This window comes from Hevea brasiliensis, chromosome 4 (genome assembly GCF_030052815.1).
Source record: "Hevea brasiliensis isolate MT/VB/25A 57/8 chromosome 4, ASM3005281v1, whole genome shotgun sequence".
Classification (NCBI taxonomy): Eukaryota; Viridiplantae; Streptophyta; class Magnoliopsida; order Malpighiales; family Euphorbiaceae; genus Hevea; species Hevea brasiliensis.
In genome coordinates, this window is record NC_079496.1 from 113,874,874 (window position 1) to 113,897,287 (window position 22,414).

Here is a 22,414-nt window from a genome sequence, read left to right on the forward strand (position 1 = left end):
TTTATTATTTTTAATTAAATTATTGATAAAATTGAAAATAATATGAAAAATTGATGATTTAAATTGATAAAATTAAAAAGTTTGATTAAAATTATAATTGATAAAAAGGTTTTTTATATTTTTATTATTTAAATTTTATTAAAATTAAAATAATTTTTTAATAAATATAATATTACACTTATTAAAGTTTATTAAATATTTTTAGCATGACTTAATAATATAATATGTAGAATATGTGGTTGAAGATTTAATATGCAGTCTGACAGAAATTTAATAAGCAATATCTGACAGAAATTTAGGGCACATGAGTAATTGAACTCTCTAATACTATCACTTGTGATTCATTAATGACCATCCACCCAAATCAATAAATAAGGGAATTTTTTATATATTTTTATTTTTTTAAAGAAAATATTTTTATTTTATAAAAATAGAAATTTAAATTTAAATATTATAATTTTTTAAGTAATAAATATTATAAATTTTGTGTGGTTAGTGTAAACTGATTTTTAAATAAAAATTAATTAATAACATTTAAATTAAATATTTAATATAAGAATTTATATAGTCAATAAATATAATTAAATAATATATTAATTCTACATAAAATTCATAGTGTTTTTGTTTTTGTATTTAATAAATCTTATTAAATATAATATATATTTTTTAATCTTATAAAAATCGTAAATAAACTATGTGAGTTGGAAAACAACTAATGCAGAGGGCCAGAGGTGCCGTTTGAGAGGGGGGCCCGCTTTTCTGCATTTCAAAAATTTTTTCTGTTCGGATTTGAAATTTTATTGAGAGGAAGATAAAGTGCAGTGGCCCTTTTGGGTTTCGAGTTTTGACCACAGTATCTCCAAATATAATTTATTATTTAATTTTTATAATTTTTTTAAAGGATGAACAGAATTATTTGATGAATTTCTCTAAAAATTATTTATATCATATATTTGCGAATTATCAAGATTAATTATTATAATTTAAATTATAATTATTCTAATAAAGAAGTAATATAAATATGTCTACCACATAATTTATAAAAAAATTTTAACCATTATTAAAAATAAAATAAAAAAATTTGAATCTCATCCTATTGACTATTCATCTTTTTCAAAAGTATTTCATTAAATTATCTTCAATATTTGATGACATTATTAAAAAGACTAAATGACCCTCATTACCCATTATCTCTCCCTCTTTTCAATTATATAAATCAATTAATTAACTTTTAAAATAAAATAAATAATATATAGGAATTAAATAATAATTCTTTCTTTTTGAATGGTAACAGTACATCAACCCTCGCCATTACTTCCACACATGCAGACACACTGGACTCATTGTTCTCTTTAACTTGTTATGTTCAACCTTTTTCCTTCCAAGCATCTTCTTTTTCTCTCAACTTTTTGGGGGAGTTCTAATATAGTCTTACTTGTCTTGCTTTAGCTAAAGAAACAATCTTCTGCAGAAGCAGTGGGTTTTTTTTAGAGGATGAGTGCTTCAAAGTTCATTAAATGTGTTACAGTTGGGGATGGAGCTGTTGGCAAGACCTGTATGCTTATTTGTTATACCAGCAACAAGTTCCCAACTGTAAGTCTTTCAAGAACCACACTACTAATCCCATTCGTCCTTTTCTCCATTTCTTTTGCTTTGTTACTCTTTTCTTTCCACTAATGAATTTTCCTGGCATTTCTCCATATGGGTTTCTCACCCACTGAAGTGGATCCCAGAAAAGAAAAAATCTTTAGTTGGTTTTGTATCTCTCTCTCTCTCTCTCTCTGTGTGTGTGTGTGGAAGGGCTTTCAGTGAAAGACAGTGAAGCTATTCAATTTGGTTTTAGTTTAGAGTCAGATTGTGCATTTTATATATACAATTTTAGTAGCATTAAACTAGGGATCTCTTTTCATGTATTTCAATCGACCATATTAATTTCATGTTTGTTCTTGCCAGGATTATATACCCACAGTATTTGACAATTTCAGTGCTAATGTGGCTGTGGATGGGAACATTGTCAATTTGGGACTATGGGATACTGCAGGTACCTGGATTTCATCCAAGGAAAAGGAAAAAAAAAAAAACTGTCCTTTTAAGTTCAAATGCTGCTTGTGATGATTTTCAAAGTTTGGGACTTTGTTCAGTGGTATTAAGCTTTAGTTGGTACATTATTTATACTAATAAGTACTTTTCCCTAATTAAAGGGCAGGAGGATTATAGCAGATTGAGGCCACTGAGTTACAGAGGCGCAGATATTTTTGTTTTGGCTTTCTCATTAATTAGTAGGGCAAGTTATGAAAATGTTCTTAAGAAGGTACAGACTTCAATGCTGATGTCTTTTCCCACTTTAAATTTTTCTGTTCTGCACAACTGTTCCCTTTTATCTCCTTTCACTTTCCTTGCTTAATGCCTATTTTCAGATCATAATTGTAAAAAAGTATCTCATATTGTCTATTTCAAATTAAAGCCCTATATAGTCAGTTCATTTGGCATTTCATTTGGCATTTCATTTTCTTGTATTGAAGTTATGTAAACTGGGTTGTTTTCTTCAAGTAGAGAGCTTCTATTTCTGAATTTACATGTTAGATAGTTCATAGTTCATACATCAGCAACTAATTTTTTTCCTTTTTTGCTTTTTTATTCTGATTTTCTCAGTGGATGCCTGAACTGCGTCGGTTTGCGCCAAATGTCCCAATTGTTCTTGTTGGCACAAAATTAGGTAATGTATTTGGCAAATTAGAAGTGTGATAGTTCTCATTGATGTGTCTATCTTGACAGGGTTGTATATTAGACCAATTTGCATTCTTTTATGTTAATAGATCTTCGCGAAGACAGGGGATATCTAGCCGATCATATGAATTCTAATGTCATAACATCTGCACAAGTATGTGTTGTTGGTTTTTAGCTTCCATTATGAATTTATTTTTTGGGACAAATTGTGGCCTTATGGTATAAAAGGAGCTAAAAATAAGCTTATAATGTACAGGGAGAGGAGCTGAGGAAACAGATTGGTGCAGCAGCATATATCGAGTGTAGCTCTAAGACTCAGCAGGTAAGATTGCTTGGAAGAAAAAGTTTTGTTTCTTTTCCTTTCTTCAAATGAATTGTTGAATATAACTAATAATGTTTGATTGTCAAGAATGTCAAAGCTGTTTTTGATACTGCAATCAAGGTTGTTCTTCAACCTCCAAGGAGGAAGGAGATGGCAAGGAAGAAAAGGCGCCGCAGTTCTGGCCGTGCAATTGCGTTAGTGCTTCATTCTTTTATCTCTAAGTTGATAATGGCACTTAGCTGTTGTCTGTTAAAGTAGAATCAGCTAGTGGCTGAGCATTGCTTATCAGTGGCATATTTGCATTTGCATTGGTTGTTCAGATTTGAGACAAAAGAAAATAAAACTAATAAGAGGTGGCTCTTTCTGAAAGCTTGAGTATATTCTGCTTGTGATTGAATCATTTATAAGTAAACTGAGAGCTCTTGTGGGTACCCTGATTGATAATTTTACAACAAATCATAGTCCAGTGAGATTCTGCATAACTCACTTTAGATTGAGAACGAGGGAGAAGCTGGAAGACTTGAGTCAAAGTTGGGATGCAGCATTCCCAATTTAAAGTACTAGGCTAGTTTCAGGTTGTAATTGAATACGTTTCAATGAGTTAGTGAGTAGTAACTTGTTTTTTAGGTGAAACATGATGTTCACTGCGAGTGGTATGGTGATTCCTCCATCACTGGGAGCACAACAAAGAGTTGAACGCATCATAGGATACTGTGCTGCAAGTTTTCCTTATAATGATGATGCAAGTTCCACCATTTTTGATCCTTTAAATCCTTTATGAATTGCAGGAGCATAATGTGTGGAGGTTGTGTTGCTTAGGGCACAGTGACAGCTGCTATGGATAACCTAATCACCTACTTTTGACTATGTGGAACAGTTGTCTTGCAAATGACCTTGGGTGTTCGTTCGTCGGGTGCTGATTCCTGACAGCCAGTTACATGTTTAAATTTATATGTATTTGTTTGTATTGTAGCCCCATTAACCAGGTCTGAACTATGAGAAAGTAATTGTCATCTTACAGTTTGATTAGATCAAGCTCAGAGGGAATTGTTCATTCTCTCTTATCCTGTACTTGTTCATAAAGTAAATTGAGTTCCATTGTTGTATTTGGTGAAGCGTAATAACTTGTTTGCTGCTTGTTGCTAATACAATATTATGAAATCCTTATCCACCTTGCAAACATGATATTGTTCCCAGGCAAGAAATGCTTGGCAGTTGCTCTCACAAATCTAGCTATGAAGAAGGATCTGAATTTTGTGAATGAATTCTTAAAAGCTTATCAATTATTAGGAACCTCACTGGCTTAATTGAAGCCTGAACATGGTAGGCAGGCAAATCTAAAACACACACAATTGCACAATTACGAGTAAAATAAGAGAAAAGGTTTTATAATTAAAAAAAAAAGAGCAAAAAATATAATACTGCCTTTAGTTACCACTGCAAACCTCATAATTCGATCCATTAAGAGACATAAAAATCAGCTTTTAACTCATATTGGGCTGCTCTGTGAATGTGAATCATGACAAACTGGAATTGGTGGTTAGAAACATCAACGAATCTGTACTTTTGAGAGAGACCATATATGAGAAATGGCAAATAGATGGATGAAAATGACAGAATTCCAATTTTGCAATTTCCCTTTTATGCATTTTTGTCTCTTAAAATGTCTAAAAATCAAGTGGTAGACCCTGAAGAACAGTGGCTACTGACTGCAACAACTCATTGTGATTATTGTTTGTGAAATGCTTCATTGCATTGGGCCTACAATGGGTTTCAGCAGAGCATGTCATGTGCTATGTGCCCATGCAATATATGCCCTGCGACGATTCGGTTCCGAATTGAAATCACGATCAAATTATGATTTTGACTTCAGAGTTAGGGGAATTGAATAAAATCAAAGAGTCCCTCCAACTCTAATCTCGGTCCTAATGCCAGTTTTGATTCAATTTGGTTTAATTTTGATAAAATTCAATTATCAAATTTTAATTTCTTTCAAAGGAAATATATGATTTTGGCTCAAATCAAACCGATCAATTTTGAGTCGAGTCTAATTTCAATCAATTTCGATTTTAAATTAAATCAGTATTATTTCAAACCAGAGACCACCTCTACCACTGTCACATGGTTCTTATTTACCTTGCATTTGGATGGAGAAGTTGAAATATGAGATTGAATGTGATAAAGTTATAGATTTTCTTCAATTAATTAGAATTGTAAATATAAAGAATATTTTATTTAAATATAATTTTGAAATGATTTACAAAATAATATTATTTAAAAATCACAATTTATTAATAAATTATATTAAAATAAAATTTAAATCTCTTATTATAAATTTAAGTATTGAATTAGAAAGAAAAAAATAATTTTAATATTTTTAAAATAATTAAAAAATAAAATTAATATGCCAAGTGGATATTTATGTATTAAATTAAAAATATCAAATAATTAAAAAAATATATAAAATAAAAATTAAAAGAGACACAAAGGAAAATGTAAAATGTAATTAAGGAAGAAAACTCTATCCCCAGCCGGAGTTGTCATCGAGACCCTGCACCTCCAAAACCCAGATAAATAAGAGAAGTCCATAGTCCAACGCCGCCGACGCCACCACCACCAGAACATGGACCACCCACCGCCATCATCCCACTCCAAGAGCTGGAGCATACACACCCGACCCGAAATCATCGCCAAGTACGAAATCCAAGAGCGAGTTGGCTCCGGCGCTTACTCCGACGTATACAAGGCCCGCCGCCTCTCTGACAACCTCATCGTTGCCCTTAAAGAAATCCACGACTACCAGTCCGCCTTCCGCGAAATCGAGGCGTTACAAATCCTCCAAAACTGCCCCAACATCATTATTATGCACGAGTACTTTTGGCGGGAGGATGAGGACGCCGTGTTGGTGTTGGAGTTCTTGAGGACGGATTTGGCGGCGGTGATTAAGGAGGGGAAGAAGAATGGAGGGGCTGGGGTTAGTGTTGGGGAGGTGAAGAGGTGGATGGTGCAGATATTATGTGGAGTGGACGCTTGCCACAGAAATATGATCGTGCATCGGGATTTGAAACCGGGTAATTTGTTGATTTCTGATGATGGGTTTCTCAAGTTGGCTGATTTTGGCCAGGTAAAGTGGATTTCTTCTTTACTCCATTTAGATGAGGGAGATTATGCTATTTGTGTCTGGTGGGTCTTAACTGATCATTGTTTCACGGTTTAGATTAGTTTCTGATCAGAATTTGACGACTTACGTTGAAAAGTGTTGCTGTATGCTTTTTCTCAATTGGGGTAATGGATATTTGTGATCAGGTAGCAGATTAAATTATGATTGAATTGATGTAATATCACAACGATGACCGGTAGCTTATTATTCAAAAGAAACTCAATGCATTGGTTGATGGGTATTGGTAATGGTAAGAGTACAATTGTGCTTCATTTTTTCAAGTTAAAGAGAAGAATGTGTTTCTATTTAAATGTCAGCAATTATGTGAGTTGCTGAATACAGATTTGAGTAAGCATTCTTCACAACTAGAATGATTTTGATCTCTGTATTCATATTTCTTAATGTATAAATGAGATTGTGATTCTGAGTATTGGTATACAGCTGATTCAAAGTGTTGTCTTTGTATAATTGGAGCAATGGAATGCTTAGTTTGATTCTTATTCCCAGGCAAGGATGCTCATGGAGCCTGAGTTTGTTGCTACTGATGAGAACCCTCAGCCATATGGACAGAACCCTGTAGACCAGGAACAAGTTGTTCAACCAACTGTGACTGTTCCTCAGATGGATAACTGTTCCCAAGAAGCACAGGGAAACCAGGATCAAGGTGTCACAAGGAGAGATGAATCATTTAGAGAGATCAGTGAATTCAAGGCTCATGATTACTTGGAGGAAACAAGTATTCAGGATGGGGATACATCTTGTCTTGCAACAGGCACAGCAAGCGATATAGGAGATGATATTTTGAAGGGTTCTTATTATTATGAGGTTGAGGAAGGTGGGGGTGATAGGCATGGCTTACTCACTTCATGTGTTGGAACTCGCTGGTTCAGGGCTCCTGAACTGCTCTATGGGTCCACAGACTATGGACTGGAGGTTGACCTGTGGTCACTGGGCTGCATTTTTGCTGAGCTTTTAACCCTTGAGCCCCTTTTCCCAGGGACATCCGATATAGATCAACTCGGCAGAATTATTAATGTTTTGGGCAATTTAACGGAGGAAGTGTGGCCAGGCTGTTTAAAACTTCCTGATTATGGAACAATTTCTTTTGCTAAGATTGAAAAGCCCATTAGTTTAGAAGCCTGTCTCCCCAATCGTTCCCTAGATGAAATCTCTCTAGTCAAGAAGCTGGTTTGTTATGACCCAGCTAACAGAGCTACAGCAATGGAACTGCTTCATGATGAGTACTTCGGCAAGGAGCCTCTACCAGTTCCCATATCTGAGCTTCATGTACCTTTGACGAATGGTGGGCAAGATGAGGATTTTCCTGGTGGATGGTATGACTACAATGATAGGGAATCAGATTCTGATTTTGATGACTTTGGCCCTATGAATGTCACAACCACCAGTACTGGTTTTTCCCTACAGTTTTCCTGAGCTCAAAAATGGTGAGGTCTGCTTTCTGTATCTTCTGGAATTTTATAATTTAATTATAAAATTTATTGTTGTCCTAAAATCCTTTGGACATCATGTGTTCCTGTCAAAGTAATACCCCAAACAAAAAAGGACTCATTCTTGTTAAATCTGTTTCAAAAGCCTGTATGGTAATATCTGATATGTGATTATTGAATAATGGAAATGGCATGAATGATTTGCCTGTTGTTTGTCAGAAAGCTAAATTAAACATACTTTGAAAAAAGAGAATCAACTTGATGCAAAATGCGTACATGGCCATCCTTGGTGTTGGTGTGATTATCTTTAGGCTATAGGTTGGCTAGTGGTAAATGATAAATAGAAAAATAGAACTCTGTATTATCCCTCTACAGAATGTAGCAGTAGAGTCCAGTTTCTACCGTCTCTGAGGCTGCAGAGTATTTCATCAGTAGGGATGATGAGTATAGTCGAGTTCGTTCCATCTTCTAGCTGGGTTTTGCTTTGGGCTATATTCAATTTGAAAGGTTAGATAAGTAAAACTGTATTTTCAAGAATTAAAATATTTAGTTAAATTGCTCCATATATTTTTACTGAAAAGTTTGGCGATACTCTAAATTGATTTAGAATTATAATTAGATCAAACCGAAATCATACTCTAAATTGGAATCAAACAGATTTAGAATCATCAAAATTAGCATGTAAATTGAAATCAAACAGAGTTAGCATGGTCTCCGAATATGGACATAATATATATTCAAAATTACTTTTTTTAAGTTGAGAATTTGTAACACGTAAATTAATACTCAATTAAGCCTTTATCTTAAAAATTTGGAGTCGGCTATATGGATTCACTTTCTCCACTCTAAACGATTTTGGGTTAAATCCTCATAAATGTATAATGCTTCAAGGTCATGTTGAACTACTCTCCTTCAAGTTAATTTAGGTCTACCCTTTTTTTTTTTCTTTCTATTTTCTAACATAATGTGCTCTACTTATCTAATTAGAGCCTCCGTATGTCTACGCTTCACATGACAAAATCACCTCAATCTCTCTTTTCTCAACTTATCCTCAATTGGCACCAATCCTACATTTTCTCTAATACTCTCATTACGGATTTTATCTAGTCTAGTATGGCCACTCATCCATCTTAACATTCTCATCTCTGCAACTCTTATCTTAGACGCATACGACTCTTTCAATGCCCAACACCCACTACCATATAACATAGCCGGTCGTATGACTGTACGGTAAAATTTTCCTTTCAACTTATTAGGAATCGTGCGATCACATAAAACTCCCGTGGCACGTCTCCACTTCAACCATCCGGCTTTAATCCTATGACTAACATCATCCTCACATCTCCCATCTACTTGAAGGACTGAGCTGAGATATTTAAAGTGATTACTTTGGGATAACACCACTCCATCTAAACTAACTCCTTCCCCATCACTAGTTTGGCCTTCACTGAACTTGCAATGCATGTACTTGCAATGCATGTATTCTATCTTCGTTCTACTTAACTTAAAGTACTTTGACTCTAGAGTACTTCTTCAAAGTTCTAGCTTTCTATTGATTCTTTCTCGCGTCTCATCTATCAGAACAATATCATCTGCAAACATCATGCACCAAGGAATACTTTCTTGTATATGTTCCGTCAATTTATCTAAAACTAGTGTAAAAAGGTAAGGACTTATAGCTGATCATTGGTGTAATCCAATTGAGATCGGAAAATCTCGTGTCCCCTCCCACTGTACGCACAATAGTAGTTGCTCCTTCATACATATCATTTAACACTTGTATGTACCTAATAGATACCCTCTTTTGTTCTAACACACTCCATAAGACATCTCTTGGAATACTATCACAAGTCTTCTCCAAATCAATAAAAAGCATGTGTAGATCTTTCTTCACATCTCTATATTTCTCCATCAAGCTTCTAATGAGAAAGATCGCTTCCATTATTGAACGACCGGGCATGAAGCCAAATTGATTGAGAGAGATAGAAGTATCATGACGTAGTCGATGCTCTGCAACTCTCTCCCACAACTTTATAGTATGGCTCATGAATTTAATTCCCCTATAGTTCGAATAACTTTGTATGTCTCCTTTATTTTTAAAAATAGGTACTAAAATACTCCTCCTCCATTCATCAGACATTTTCTTTGAGTTTAGAATCTTATTAAATAATTTAGTTAACCATGTCACTCCTATATCTCCCAAACACTTTCACACTTCAATTGGTATTCTATCGGGTCCACAGGCTTTACCCACTTTCATTCTCTTAAGTGCTTCATTTACTTCTAAAGATCTAATCCTTCTAGTATAATTCACATTTTTTTCTATTGTTCTATAAACTATATTTACGCTATTATCATTTTGACTATTATTAAAGAGATCATTAAAATAATTTCTCCATCTTTCTTTAATGTCCTCATCTTTCAGCAACACTTTTCCTTCTTTATCCTTAATGCACCTAACTTGATTGAGATCTTGACTTTCCTTTCTCTCCTCCTTGCTAATCTATAAATATTTTTCTCTCATTCTTTAGTTCCAAGTTTCTCATATAACTTTTCAAAGGCTTGTGCTCTTGCTTGACTAACTGCCTTTTTTGCATCTTTCTTTGCTATCTTGTACTATTCATATGCCTTATTATTATCACATTTAGGTAATTTCTTATACTATTCCCTTTTTCTCTTCACTGCATTTTGTACTTCCTCATTCCACCACCATTTCTCTTTTGAGGGTGGTCCATGTCCTTTAAACTCTCCAAATACTTTTCTAGCTACTTCTCTAATCTTTGATGTCATCTATATCCACATATCATTGGCCTCCATATCCAGCTTTCATGCTTCGAACTCGAGAAGCTCATTTTTGAATTTCACTTGTTTTACTCCTTTGAACTTTCACCCCTTTGTTCGAGCTACACTATTTTTTTTTTACCTTACTTGAATTGTTCATAAACTTGACATCCAAAACCACTAACCGATGTTGACTTGTTAAAGACTCTCCTGGAATGACCTTGCAATCCTTGTATAGAGCTCTATTTGTCTTCCTGGTTAAGAGAAGTCGATTTGGCTTCTATGTTGCTCACTTTTGAAAGTCACTAAATGTGTCTCTTTTTATAAAGTAGGTATTTGCTAATATTAGATCGTATGTCATAGCAAAATTCAGGTTGTTTTTCCCTCCTCATTTCGACTGCCAAAACCAAAACCTCCATAAACATTCTCATAACCTTGCCTATCACTTCCTACATGTCCATTCAAATCTCCACCAATGAAAACATTTTCTTCATTCGGAATGTTTTGCATTAAATCATTCATATCTTCCCAAAACATTTGTTTACTGTCACTATCTAGTCCTATTTGTGGGGCATAAGTACTGATTATATTTATTGTTTCTCCTTCTAGTACTAGCTTTATTAGTATAATTCTATCTCATACTCTTTTCACAGCTATTACAGAGTCTTTCAATATCCTGTCTATGATTATGCTCACTCCGTTCTTATTTCTCTCCTTTTCGGTAAACCACAGTTTGTATCCTGAATTACCCACTTCCTTGCCTTTCTCTCCTACCTATTTAGTCTCCTGAATGCAAGCAATATTCACCCTTTTCCTTTCCAAGGTATCCACAAGTTCCTTTAATTTTTCTGTAAGTGATTCAACATTCCAAGTACCAACTCTGATCCTCCTCATATCCTGTTCCTTCCTAATTGGTCTCCTTCTTTGATATCTTCTATTGTTTTCTATGTCTATCTTGTATTTTGTTCTACTATCTATTTTACTATCTGTCCTATGGATTAACTTATTTACCTACACCCATCCATAATGTGGGAACCCTTGCTCCTTAATACCACACCCGGTCACCGACATAGCGCGTTACTTTCGGTGAACGCCCTATACCTTCGCATATTTCTCACTACACCCGGACTCTGATGTAACGTGTCGTAAGTAGAGGACGCCCCAACGTTTATATCATTTGAATCCATATCATAAAGTGTGACGAAATTTTTACGCTGGTTGTCACTTACCGCAACCCTCCTCCTTTATCCGGACTTAGGACCGGCTAAATGTAAACTACTTAGGCGGAGTTTAACACGTAAATTAATAAAATTAAAAAAAAATAATAATGAAATAAAATTATGACATTGTTATCTTACTCATCGAGGAACTGTAAACTATCATATCTCAGCTTGAAGCATCAAGAATAAAAGAAAATTAAGAACTCCATGGTACGCGGATAATTTTAAGGGGGCACATTAGTTGTGGGTACACAACCTAAACCCAAGTTCTATGTAGCTGCCTACACGAGTGAAAGCCCTTCGAGTAGATCTCTATAAGAAGCACTCGCCTGCTCAACATAGTTTATCATAAACAAATCATTATAACATTCTGACTCTAATTTCTGATTCCCCAACACATAAAGATGTTCGGCAATTGAGATTGATACTTAAAGCTACTCTAGCCAGTTTCTTCCCCTGGGATGGTCTGCACATGGACGCTTTCCGCAATATGAGAAGACTGATGCTTAAGCTTATGCTACACCAGCTAAATTTCGCTCTACTGGTGTATAATCCACCGAGGGACATGTTCAAGAGATGAAATCACTATTCTGGGGGGAGAAGAGCTATCTCGATCTCTTGAAGTGATTTTCCTTTCGTTTCCATAACATTCCTTTTCACAAAAACCACTGCAATCATGCAAAATGTGGCAAATATAGTGTACAAGAGCTGTGGTCCGAGTTGCTCCAGCAAATGCAAAAATAGCAAGCCCACAAAGAAATTGATCACCTGAAGGAAGTTGGTTATGTCACAAATATTAATATTGACTTGTGATTGGCAATAGATGGACAACTAATGCAACACTGGGAGTGAAAAAAGGCAAAAGAGTTTACCCAGTGCACTGACATACAGATTGCCATAGCTTTTGCCCTGATTCGACTGGGGAATATCTCTGGCAGAAGGAGACCTGGAACTGGACCAGCTCCTAAAGCAAATGTGAAGACAAACCTGTACAGAGAAGTTTTCAGTCACGGGTTCACATCATGACATTGTAAATTCGATTAGTCAATTTACAGTTTTTCTAAATGGCTGCTAAAAAGAATCTAGTATGAGAATTTCTGGTTGAAGACCTGCCAATTCATTGATCCCCTTGCAAAGATTTACAGACCTCCACCAAGGAGAGCACTCCTTGGATATGGTGGCTACCAATGATGGCAACTAGTAACTGATCATCATTATGAGAATTAATTCACGCATCTCTCTAGTTTTGTGTTTTTGGTCAAGGATCATTTATTTAGGAAGAAAAGCAATACGAACTAACTACGGTAAAAGGGAAAACTTCTATGCAAGGAAGTGGCAGTCATCATACTGCGGGCCCAGGGTCTCTTTTGGTGGATAGGCTAGAAATGATCTGCACATAATTAGCATTTAGCAACCAGCAGCCTACATTTAGCATGTTGCATAATTAGTATTTAGTAACCAGCAGCCTACATTTAGCAAGTTGCATTTAACAGCAACAAGAGCCCATTGTTTGTATTATAAGAAAGAACAAAATATAATTCATCTTCAACATTTACAAGGAAATATGATACTCACATAAGCATGCCACCAACAGACAGGTATAAAGCTTCAGATCCTAAAATGTAAGAACTTGCTCCAGCAACTTGAAAGCCCATGGATACTGCCTGCATAGAGAACACGCATCATATAGAGATCAGCCATTTGGCATGACAGATGAAATTACAAAGGAGCAGCCAATTGCAATAGGAGCAACACTCATTAAGGTTTCCTAGGTAGATAATTAGACAACTATCCATAAAAAATTTTCTTTTGTGGTTGTGAAGTCAAGTCTCAAATGTGGGGGTTTCTCTTTCTTAAAAACCAACTCCTCACTCTAAACTGTCGGTATCCATCAAAACAGTGACTTATCATATTCCACATGAAGTCGCCTAGATTCTATTAAAACACATCATTAGGCAAGGATGCTGGGATGTGCGGAGAATGCGACAGGAAACTGCAGTGATGGTGAAAAATGTTGCAGGAAAACATGGTGCTATATGTTCATAAAGCGAACACTGCTCACACACGAAACTTCCCAAGACAACAATTAAAAGTTGCCTACCATTCCAAAGAAGCTCCACAGAAGCAACACCTTCCTTCCTAGTTTATCCATCAACAACATTGCAGCAATAGATCCTGGAGGCAATTGAGATTATGGGTCAAGAGAATTTTTGCAATTAGCAGTATGCACAAGAAAGTTGCTATGATATCATACCTGATAGATTTGCAATTCCGACAAAGACGTTTGCTTGGTCTGATGGTACTCCAGCACTTTTAAACACAGTTGAAGAGAAATAAAACACAGCATTTATACCAGATAGCTGTTGTAAAGCAAATAGGGTTGATCCAATAAAAACAACTGCAAAAGGAACATGTGAATAACAAAGCCTAAAAAAAAAAAAGGAAAAGAGGAAGTGATGGCAGCATCAATTTTTGCAGATGCCCAGCAAAGAGATGAACACACTCGCACTGTCCATAGGAATACACCCATAAAGTAAAAAATGTATGTACCTCTAAAATAGCGACCATAAAACAATTCAGAGAGCTTCATAGTGTCTGTGTCATCCCCTCTATCTAATTTGGATAACTCTTGCATTGCAAATTTGACATGTGCTCCACCTAAAAGTTTCTCAAATTCAATTTCTGCTTCAGCACTTCTTCCTTGCTGTCCCATGCAAATAAGAAGCTATAAGTATCCATCTTCAACATAAGCACTAATAAAACAACAGATACCGCCCTCCTATGGATTTCAAATCATGCTGTTGTAACAGATGATGTACTTTGCAATAATCTTTTGGGAGAAATGAGTTGTTTTGCTAGGATCAAGGCCAAGAAGTAATCATAATATAATAATACAAAAGATTGCTGAAAATCTAAAAGATAAATATTGAGAATCAAACTGCAATCAGGAAGGGAGAGAGTTCAGCCGCAAAAAGACTGTAGTAAATGAGTAAAATTTCATGGAAACAAAAGGGATGAGGAACTGTACAACCTCAGCAAGCAAATCAGTGGATTTTTCTTAATATGATGATACAATTTCTGTTTTTATAACTGAAATAATAAAGTATATTAATTGAATATAAATACTTTAATGGGAGAAAACCTTGTATAGCCAATGTGGACTCTCTGCACAGAACCCCATGGCAAGAGCAAGTATTCCAGCAGGAATTGCAGACACCCAGAAACAGATGCGCCACCTGTACATATTACAAATTTCATTCTTGAAATACTGAATATGAAGCAATGATAGTGGGTTCTAAAGAAATATATCTTACCAGCCTGAAATTTCTCTGACAGGGATTCCAATAAACAGAGCCCCCATAAGTCCAAGACAGGTTGCAATCTGGATGAAGCTTCCATAAGTGCCCCTTACAAAAGCAGGAGAAACCTGCTCACACCAACAAGGTTAAACCCAAATAAAAAGTGGGAAAACCTCTGGCAGTGATGAAAAGAAAGAACATTGCAGTAATCATTTCAGTGCAAGTAAATCAATTTGATACCTCTGTCACATAAAGAGATGCAACAGGGGGGCCAACACCAATTCCTATCCCAACTAAAAACCTTCCAAAAAGCATACCAGCCAAAGTTGTCGCTGTTGCACTGAAAATGCATGTCATTCCAGATGTCAACATAAACTCCGAATTTAGAAGTAGAAATGCAAAAAATACAAGGTGTAAAATAAGGACTAATCTGTACGCTATACTAAAAACAGAGAAGAAATTAAGAACTATGCAAATTAAAAGAGGCTTTAAAAATAACAATTTACAGCACATTACCCATTTGTGACCTCCAAACAAGTAATAGCAGTCTGATATAGTTTGAAAAGGTCACAGATATGGGTCTGAACAGAGAATTAATTACATTTGATCTAAAATTCTCCTTCACACTTTTCTTTTTTTGGTGCTTGTAAGTGTGTAATTTTGGTTGTGTTTGTTAATGCATCCAGTTGTGTCTGAATAGTTGCAAAGCACCCATTTCTGTGAGCCTGCTTATAGTTTTCCCCAATAAAGTTATTCGGATTTATCCAAGAATAACATTGTAGAGTAAAATAGTGACTAACTTAAGACCTGAGTCAGAAATCGACTAATATAGCGCAAAGGAAATAAAATCATGTACATAGGCATTTTGTACAACAGGAATATTACCTTATAGAAGCACCAATAACCATGGGCAAAGCGCACAACTGAAAAGCCCGACAGCGGCCGACCCCATCAGCAATCCATCCACTAAATAGGGATCCAACTAAGGCACCGCCCAGACATGTGCTAACAACCAGGCCTTCATTTGAAATTAACTATTAGTTGGAGATTTCAATCAAATGTAGGACATCAAATTACACCAAAAGCTAAAACGGAAAACAGCATCATTCATCACCTTCTGCCAAGGTATTTCCATTGAATCCTAGATCCAATGAAATGCTTTCAAGTGGTTCATTTACCACACTGTACAAAAAGCAAACATCCAAATCATTACATCATAATCAACCAAAATTAACACTTGGGATAATGGGTAAAAGAAAAACTGCAAAACATAAGCCTAAGAAAGTGCACAAACCCAAGATGGTAGCCAAATAAGAAGGATGAAATGGTTGCCACCAGTACATGTGGAAAAGAAAGCCTCCATGGAGGATTTGTAGCTTCTGGATCCTGATCCTTCTGTACAAGGGCTAAAACCAACATACAAAGGAAATCAAGCTCAAATATCATCTCAAACAACTTCATTCAAATTTGAAAAATCCAAGAAAGGCCAGGCCACCTAAACAACTGCAAATATTTAAAACCAGCAAACTAATGGAAGAATATATAAAAAAAAAAAAAAAGAGGAAAATTATGCATCAAATTTGAGGTTGTCCATTGCTTCAGATTCTTTTTGAAATCATAATTAAAAACCACGCAATCTGATGAGGAGCAATAATTGTTGAAAAGCGCTCGATAACCACAGTGGAAGCTACATACTGTAGCTCATAGATAAAAAATTATGATGATTCCATAAGCATACCATGAAGAACAATGTATTAAAAAAAAAAAAAAATTGCACCCAGACATCAACATTTGATGCTCTAGTAGATGGATTTTACCAGAATTATCTTCTACATCAACTATGTTTGCATAATCTCTTGACGACAGACGCTTGTACATCGAATTTGTCTCACGCTGTCTTCCCCACATGCCGAAAATGCCACAAGCCTACACTCCAAATCACCAAATTTAGAGAATTTAGGGTAACACTGTCACTGTATTCATTCCATTAATTACCATGTAACATCAACTTCTTTTTGCATTATTGCAGTCTGCATTTTGCATAGTACCTTATTATCCTCTTTTACTGTTAACAATTAACAAGTCTTTGAAACAATCCGGTCCAGAAAAATGTCATTTCAAGTTCTTATTTCTAATATATGGATATTTTCGTTTTTTTTCTCCCCTGCTTAAACCTTCCCCTGTTTTCCTTACAATCAGAAATTAAAAGGATCTAAAACTTGACATTTCAATTTCTATTTACTTAGTAATCTATGTTCATTAATCACTAATGATTTGACAAAAACCAAATCAGAAAATGCATCAAAGGATCCAAAAACAAACCGTGCGAAGAGGCTTCAGCATCCAATGAATTGTTGGTGTAAAGCTACAAGGAGAGCAGAATTGGCGAACTTATGAATAAATTAAACAAAAGAAAACAATTCCCAAACAATAGCTCCAAGAAATACAAATCAAATGGAAACAGCAAACGAAACTAGCCAAAAGAAGCATTCCTTAATTTAAAAAAAATAATCGAAATAACAAAATTAATACCTCGATTACGTTCGGAAGATCCAGCTAACAATGAGAGGATCTGAAAGATAATGAAATATTTTTCTTCTTCTCTTTCTTTTCATACAAAGAACTTTCCCGAGAAAGAACAAAAAGAAAAAGTTGATTTTGAAGCAAGCTTAAATATATAGAGGAGACATGAAAGGAACTGCGCCCGCTATCGTGCGCCGTGGCGGTGGTTTAGTGAGCGAGAGAAGTTCCTTAGGTAGGAAGATGAAAACAGAGCAAGACCATCACCGTAATGCGTATTTCTACAGAGACTAGACTCTGCCTTTCTTCCTTGACGCGAAACGACAAAATTAAGCACCAAGGCTCTAATTTTCAACTTTTTTATTAATAAATAAATAAATATATTAATTTAGTACGAGAATACTGCCTGTTGCGCTATGATCTCCAGATCTGGACGGCTCTAGATGTTCGCACTATTGTGGTCATATTGGCTGTCTTTTTTGTCCTTTTTCTCCTGCTTAAATTACGACGCGTGGCTGCAATAGACAGGATACACGTTTGGGAAAACAAAAACGTAAGCCGTCACCTATGCTTATTTTCATTGCATATAATTTATACTGCGCGTTTTCTTTTTTTTTTTTGCTTAAAAGCATATACACACGTAATTTTTGATAGTATGTACCTTTTAATAAAACTATCCTAATTTTTATAAAAATATATTAATTTATATAAATCACGTATATACAATATTATCTATTATTGATATAAGAGTTTGAAGGCTCAACTCTATTAAAAAATTTATGTAAGTTGAATTATATTCACCCTTTTTTTAATACACGTGTTTAAAAATAGAATTATAAAATTATAATAATTTTATAAAAAATATTAATTTATATAAACAGTATATATATGCATATCTATTATCAATATGGGAGTCAAAAGGCTCATACTATACGGTTGAAATGAATGAATTTCACAATACTTTTTAATTTATTTTTAAATTAAAATTCTATTTTTGAAAGTAAAAAATATAAATTTTAATTATACAATTTAAATATGAAAGATTGAATATAATTATCACAAATGTTATTAAAATTAGTGAAATTTCTAAATCAATTTCATAAAATTTATCATAAAAATTTTTATAATAAAATTTTATATACCTTTACATTTTATTTCTCTTTTCTCGTAACAATCTCATCTTCATATTATCATTCTCTTGCCTCATAAAAATCATTTTTCACCTTCGTCTATCATTTTTTAGAATATTATATATAATATTATAATTCAAACTTAACTCAACTAAATCTTTATATAAAAAATTTGAGGTCGACTATATAGATTCCCTTTCTCCTATACAATTTTGAATTTTTTAGAATATTATATATAACAATATATATGATATATTATGGCATCATGTAGCATCTTAATTTTTTCATAGGAATATTATTAGGCCACCTGCATTTATATGTGTCTTTTGACTTTTTGTTATATGATTGCAGGGCATTCATACATGTTTTAACCTTAAAGAATAAGATTTAAGAAAAAAATGTGTCATTAGGGATATTATACATTATTTTAAAAGTAATAATATATAAAATATGAGTATATTATGTGTATTAATAAAAAAAATATAAATACAAGATTATTATGTTAAGAAAAATAAATATAATTATGAATTTATTTTTTATTTTATAAGATTAATATATCGAGAGGATATTTTGGAAAATAAACGCAATAAATTTTTAATTTTGTATTTATTTCAAATATGATTTTGTAGAATTTAATTTAAATTTATGTTTTAAATTTCAATAAGCCTAATATGAAAATTCATTTTTATATAATTCATTTACAAATAGCATGCTAAACAGGGTGTTAAGCATTCAAAATTTTCACTTGTTTATGTTTTTAAATATAAGCTTCCTTTTATTTTCACATGAATTAAGAAAATATAATTGATACAGTTAATACAATAAATATTGTTTAGTCTTTTTCTAATATACCTTCCATTCATATTATTTCATTAAAAATTAAATAATTTATGTTATTAAATTATGGGTGTAGTTGTGGAGAGCTCGAATTTATACGAGAATGAGTTTAATAACTATTAAATTAAATATTTACATCTATATTCATGTATTAATTACATAAATTTTAATTAATTTTACTCAAATTTTAATACAAATACTTAATTTAATGGTAATTAAATTTATTTTTGTATATAGTCAAACTTATATTATATGTATCCCTAATTTTTTTAGAAATAATAAATTTTATTTTTTAATATATACTACACAGAGGTATATTAATAAATAAACTATTCTTTTAAAAAGGAAAATAACTTATAATTTGAAACAAATTAAAAAAAAAAAAGAAGAGAGAATAAGCCTCTCTTTGTGAGAGGAATAGAGTATTTTTAATTAATCTCTGTAATTTTTTTTTTCTTAACCAGAAAAACTAATATATATATATATATATATATATATATATATATATATATATATATATATATATATATATATATATATATATATATATATATGTTAACTGAAGTAACTTAATAGTTTGTAATAAAAATTTATCTCTTATTTTATAATAACTATTTTCTTATAATTTCTTTCAAATAAATATAACAGATTGATCTAAAAACAATTTAATCAATTCAATTTTAATTTTGAATTGAATTAAATTGGATCAATCTCAATCTATTTCTAATTTTAAATCAGCCTTTAACCGGGTTAAGTTAAGGTTCACTCCATACATCAAATTAATTTTACAATCATTAATTGAGCAAAATTGATGAACTTTATTATAAGTTTAAATAAAGACCTTTTTAATTTCCTTTTATGTGTCATTCATGTGTTGGGTTTGTGCATTTACTTGATATCAGTAAGAATTTTTAGTCATTGAAGCATAAATTTTAATTAGCTACGAGAGGAAGGAACTATCTCTTTCTATAATTCTAACTTCTAAGAGAGAATTTTCTCTTCTCTCATTTTTGTTGTTTGAGTTTGAGGCATTAGGCCTTGTTTCTAGGGATGACAACGGATTAGATTTTTACGGATAACCAATCGTATCGAACCTTAACAGAATGAGTTTTGGAAGTATATAATCAGATTTGGGATGGAGTTCGAGTTTGAAGTTTAATACCGTGACGGGTTCGAATTTTACATGTTGGGTATCCGTTACCCAAATCTATTTATATAAATATTTAATTAAATATAAAATATATAATTTTTTAAAATAATATTTATAAATTTTTATATATTTTGTTTTATATAAAATAAAATTGAAATATTTCATGAAATTATTAAATTTTTAAAATATAAATTATTAATAAAAATAATTTTTTTATATATTATTAATTAAATAGGTTTTGATATTTTTCGAGTAATAACAATAGAGTTTATAATTGGTTCGGGCAATTGAGAATAAATTTTAATCGGGTTTGGAATGAATTCTGATTTTGAGAATATTAATTGCATTCCGTTCGAATAGGATTATTTTCGCGAATACTCTACTCATTGTCATTCCTACTTGTTCCTCCGTTAAATATTGTAGCCTTCTCCTGCTTCACTCGGGTAGGAGAAGAGTTTTCCTATACCGTCTGAAGAGTGGTTTCACCCTCTTTACATTTAATTAGTTGTAAATAGTTTTTATTTGTGATTTTCTTTTATATTGATGATAAGAGAGATTCAATTTGCTTTATATTTGCTGGTGTGCTAGTTTCGCTGAAGCTTCAGTGAGAGCTTCGGCGAGTATGTTTGAACCTATCGATGGTCGTATGTAATGGGTTTGGGGTGTTTGTTTGCTGTACCTCAAGGGTCCATAAGCTGGCTTTGTCCTCACTGGCTGACCCTCAAGACTATTGAAATGCCAGGAGCCATACCATCATCCCTTCTATTGGCGTGTCTTCTTCGACTGTTTACTAAAAGTCAAGCCTGTAATTCTCTATCCAGCTAAGTCGAGCAGACGCTCTGGTCTTGAGGATCTCTAATGGGGCCTGGACAAATCTCCTTTGTTTGGAGCTCTCCTCTTCTTAATACTTGTGTAGCAGAAAGTCTACCGTAACATTTGTGGCTTTGATATGTGACGGGCCGTATTGTCATCTTCTCTACCTTTGCAGAAAAAAGTATACATACATACATATATGTACATACATACATACACATATATAAATATATATTATTAAAACTTTTGAAAAACTATAATTTAATAATTGGGATTTAATTAAATTTATAATTTAATCTTTATAATTTTAAAACAAAAAAATTTAATCTCTTATATTTTAATAAATCTATGAGTTAATACATTCCCTTAAAATTTTAGTTAAGTTGCCTGTAATAATAACAAAAATAATTAAAATTCTCTTAACTCTATTTTTAATTTGAAAGTAATTTATTTCTATAATTTTATTTTAATAATAATTTAGTATTTGAATTTTTATTTTATTAATAATTTAGTTCATATATTTTTAAAATGTATGTTTCGTTGAATAAAAATTATAATTATAATTATTAAAACTATAATTTTTTTACTTTAAGGTCATTAAAAATTTTGTTTGGATATAAAATTATCCATATATTTTACAAATAATCTTTAAATATTATAATTATTTAAAAATAAGTCATTATAATTTTATAAAATTATATTTGTCATTATTATTTTAATAATATATATATTTATATATTGCATTATATTATTATATATAAAAAAAAGAAAAAAATATAAATTTAAACACAAGTTATTAATAAAATAAAACATCAAAAATTAAATTATTTTCAAATTAAAAATATAATTAAAAGTATTTTAATAATTTTTATTAAATTTAATGGGAAATTAATAATTATTCTAACAATAAGGATTAATTTATACGTTTATTAAAATGTTATAAACTAAATTGTTTGGTATTAAAACTATAAAAATTAAGTTATAAGTTTAATCAAATTTTAAAAATT

General features: G+C 32.6%; 3 protein-coding genes across 4 annotated transcripts; 2 read left to right on the top strand and 1 right to left on the bottom strand.

The window, feature by feature from the left end:
• The first annotated feature begins 1,270 nt into the window (after window positions 1-1,270).
• LOC110636137 (rac-like GTP-binding protein ARAC7) lies at window positions 1,271-4,155 on the top strand. 2 transcript variants are annotated; one of them, XM_021785693.2, is made up of 9 exons: window positions 1,271-1,359; window positions 1,450-1,593; window positions 1,954-2,041; window positions 2,202-2,311; window positions 2,653-2,716; window positions 2,817-2,881; window positions 2,984-3,049; window positions 3,137-3,243; window positions 3,838-4,155. In XM_021785693.2, exons 2-9 carry the CDS (start codon window positions 1,495-1,497, stop codon window positions 3,866-3,868), a joined length of 630 nt encoding a protein of 209 aa, XP_021641385.1. In that variant the 5' UTR covers window positions 1,271-1,359; window positions 1,450-1,494; the 3' UTR covers window positions 3,869-4,155. The 2 variants fall into 2 exon arrangements, with proteins under 2 accessions (XP_021641385.1, XP_021641384.1); XM_021785692.2 differs by having other exon boundaries at window positions 1,306-1,593.
• Window positions 4,156-5,528: 1,373 nt separating this feature from the next.
• On the top strand, window positions 5,529-7,863 carry LOC110636154 (cyclin-dependent kinase F-1). Its single transcript, XM_021785716.2, has 2 exons — window positions 5,529-6,173; window positions 6,717-7,863. Exons 1-2 carry the CDS (start codon window positions 5,673-5,675, stop codon window positions 7,641-7,643), a joined length of 1,428 nt encoding a protein of 475 aa, XP_021641408.2. The 5' UTR covers window positions 5,529-5,672; the 3' UTR covers window positions 7,644-7,863.
• A 3,981-nt stretch (window positions 7,864-11,844) lies between these two features.
• On the bottom strand, window positions 11,845-17,803 carry LOC110636155 (probable plastidic glucose transporter 2). Its single transcript, XM_021785717.2, has 15 exons — window positions 17,490-17,803; window positions 17,280-17,322; window positions 16,775-16,883; window positions 16,252-16,363; window positions 16,072-16,139; window positions 15,843-15,975; window positions 15,198-15,297; window positions 14,973-15,085; window positions 14,801-14,894; window positions 14,209-14,362; window positions 13,913-14,056; window positions 13,760-13,833; window positions 13,234-13,322; window positions 12,531-12,645; window positions 11,845-12,426 (listed from the first exon to the last, which is right to left on the bottom strand). Exons 2-15 carry the CDS (start codon window positions 17,298-17,300, stop codon window positions 12,244-12,246), a joined length of 1,509 nt encoding a protein of 502 aa, XP_021641409.2. The 5' UTR covers window positions 17,301-17,322; window positions 17,490-17,803; the 3' UTR covers window positions 11,845-12,243.
• Between the last annotated feature and the right edge of the window lie 4,611 nt (window positions 17,804-22,414).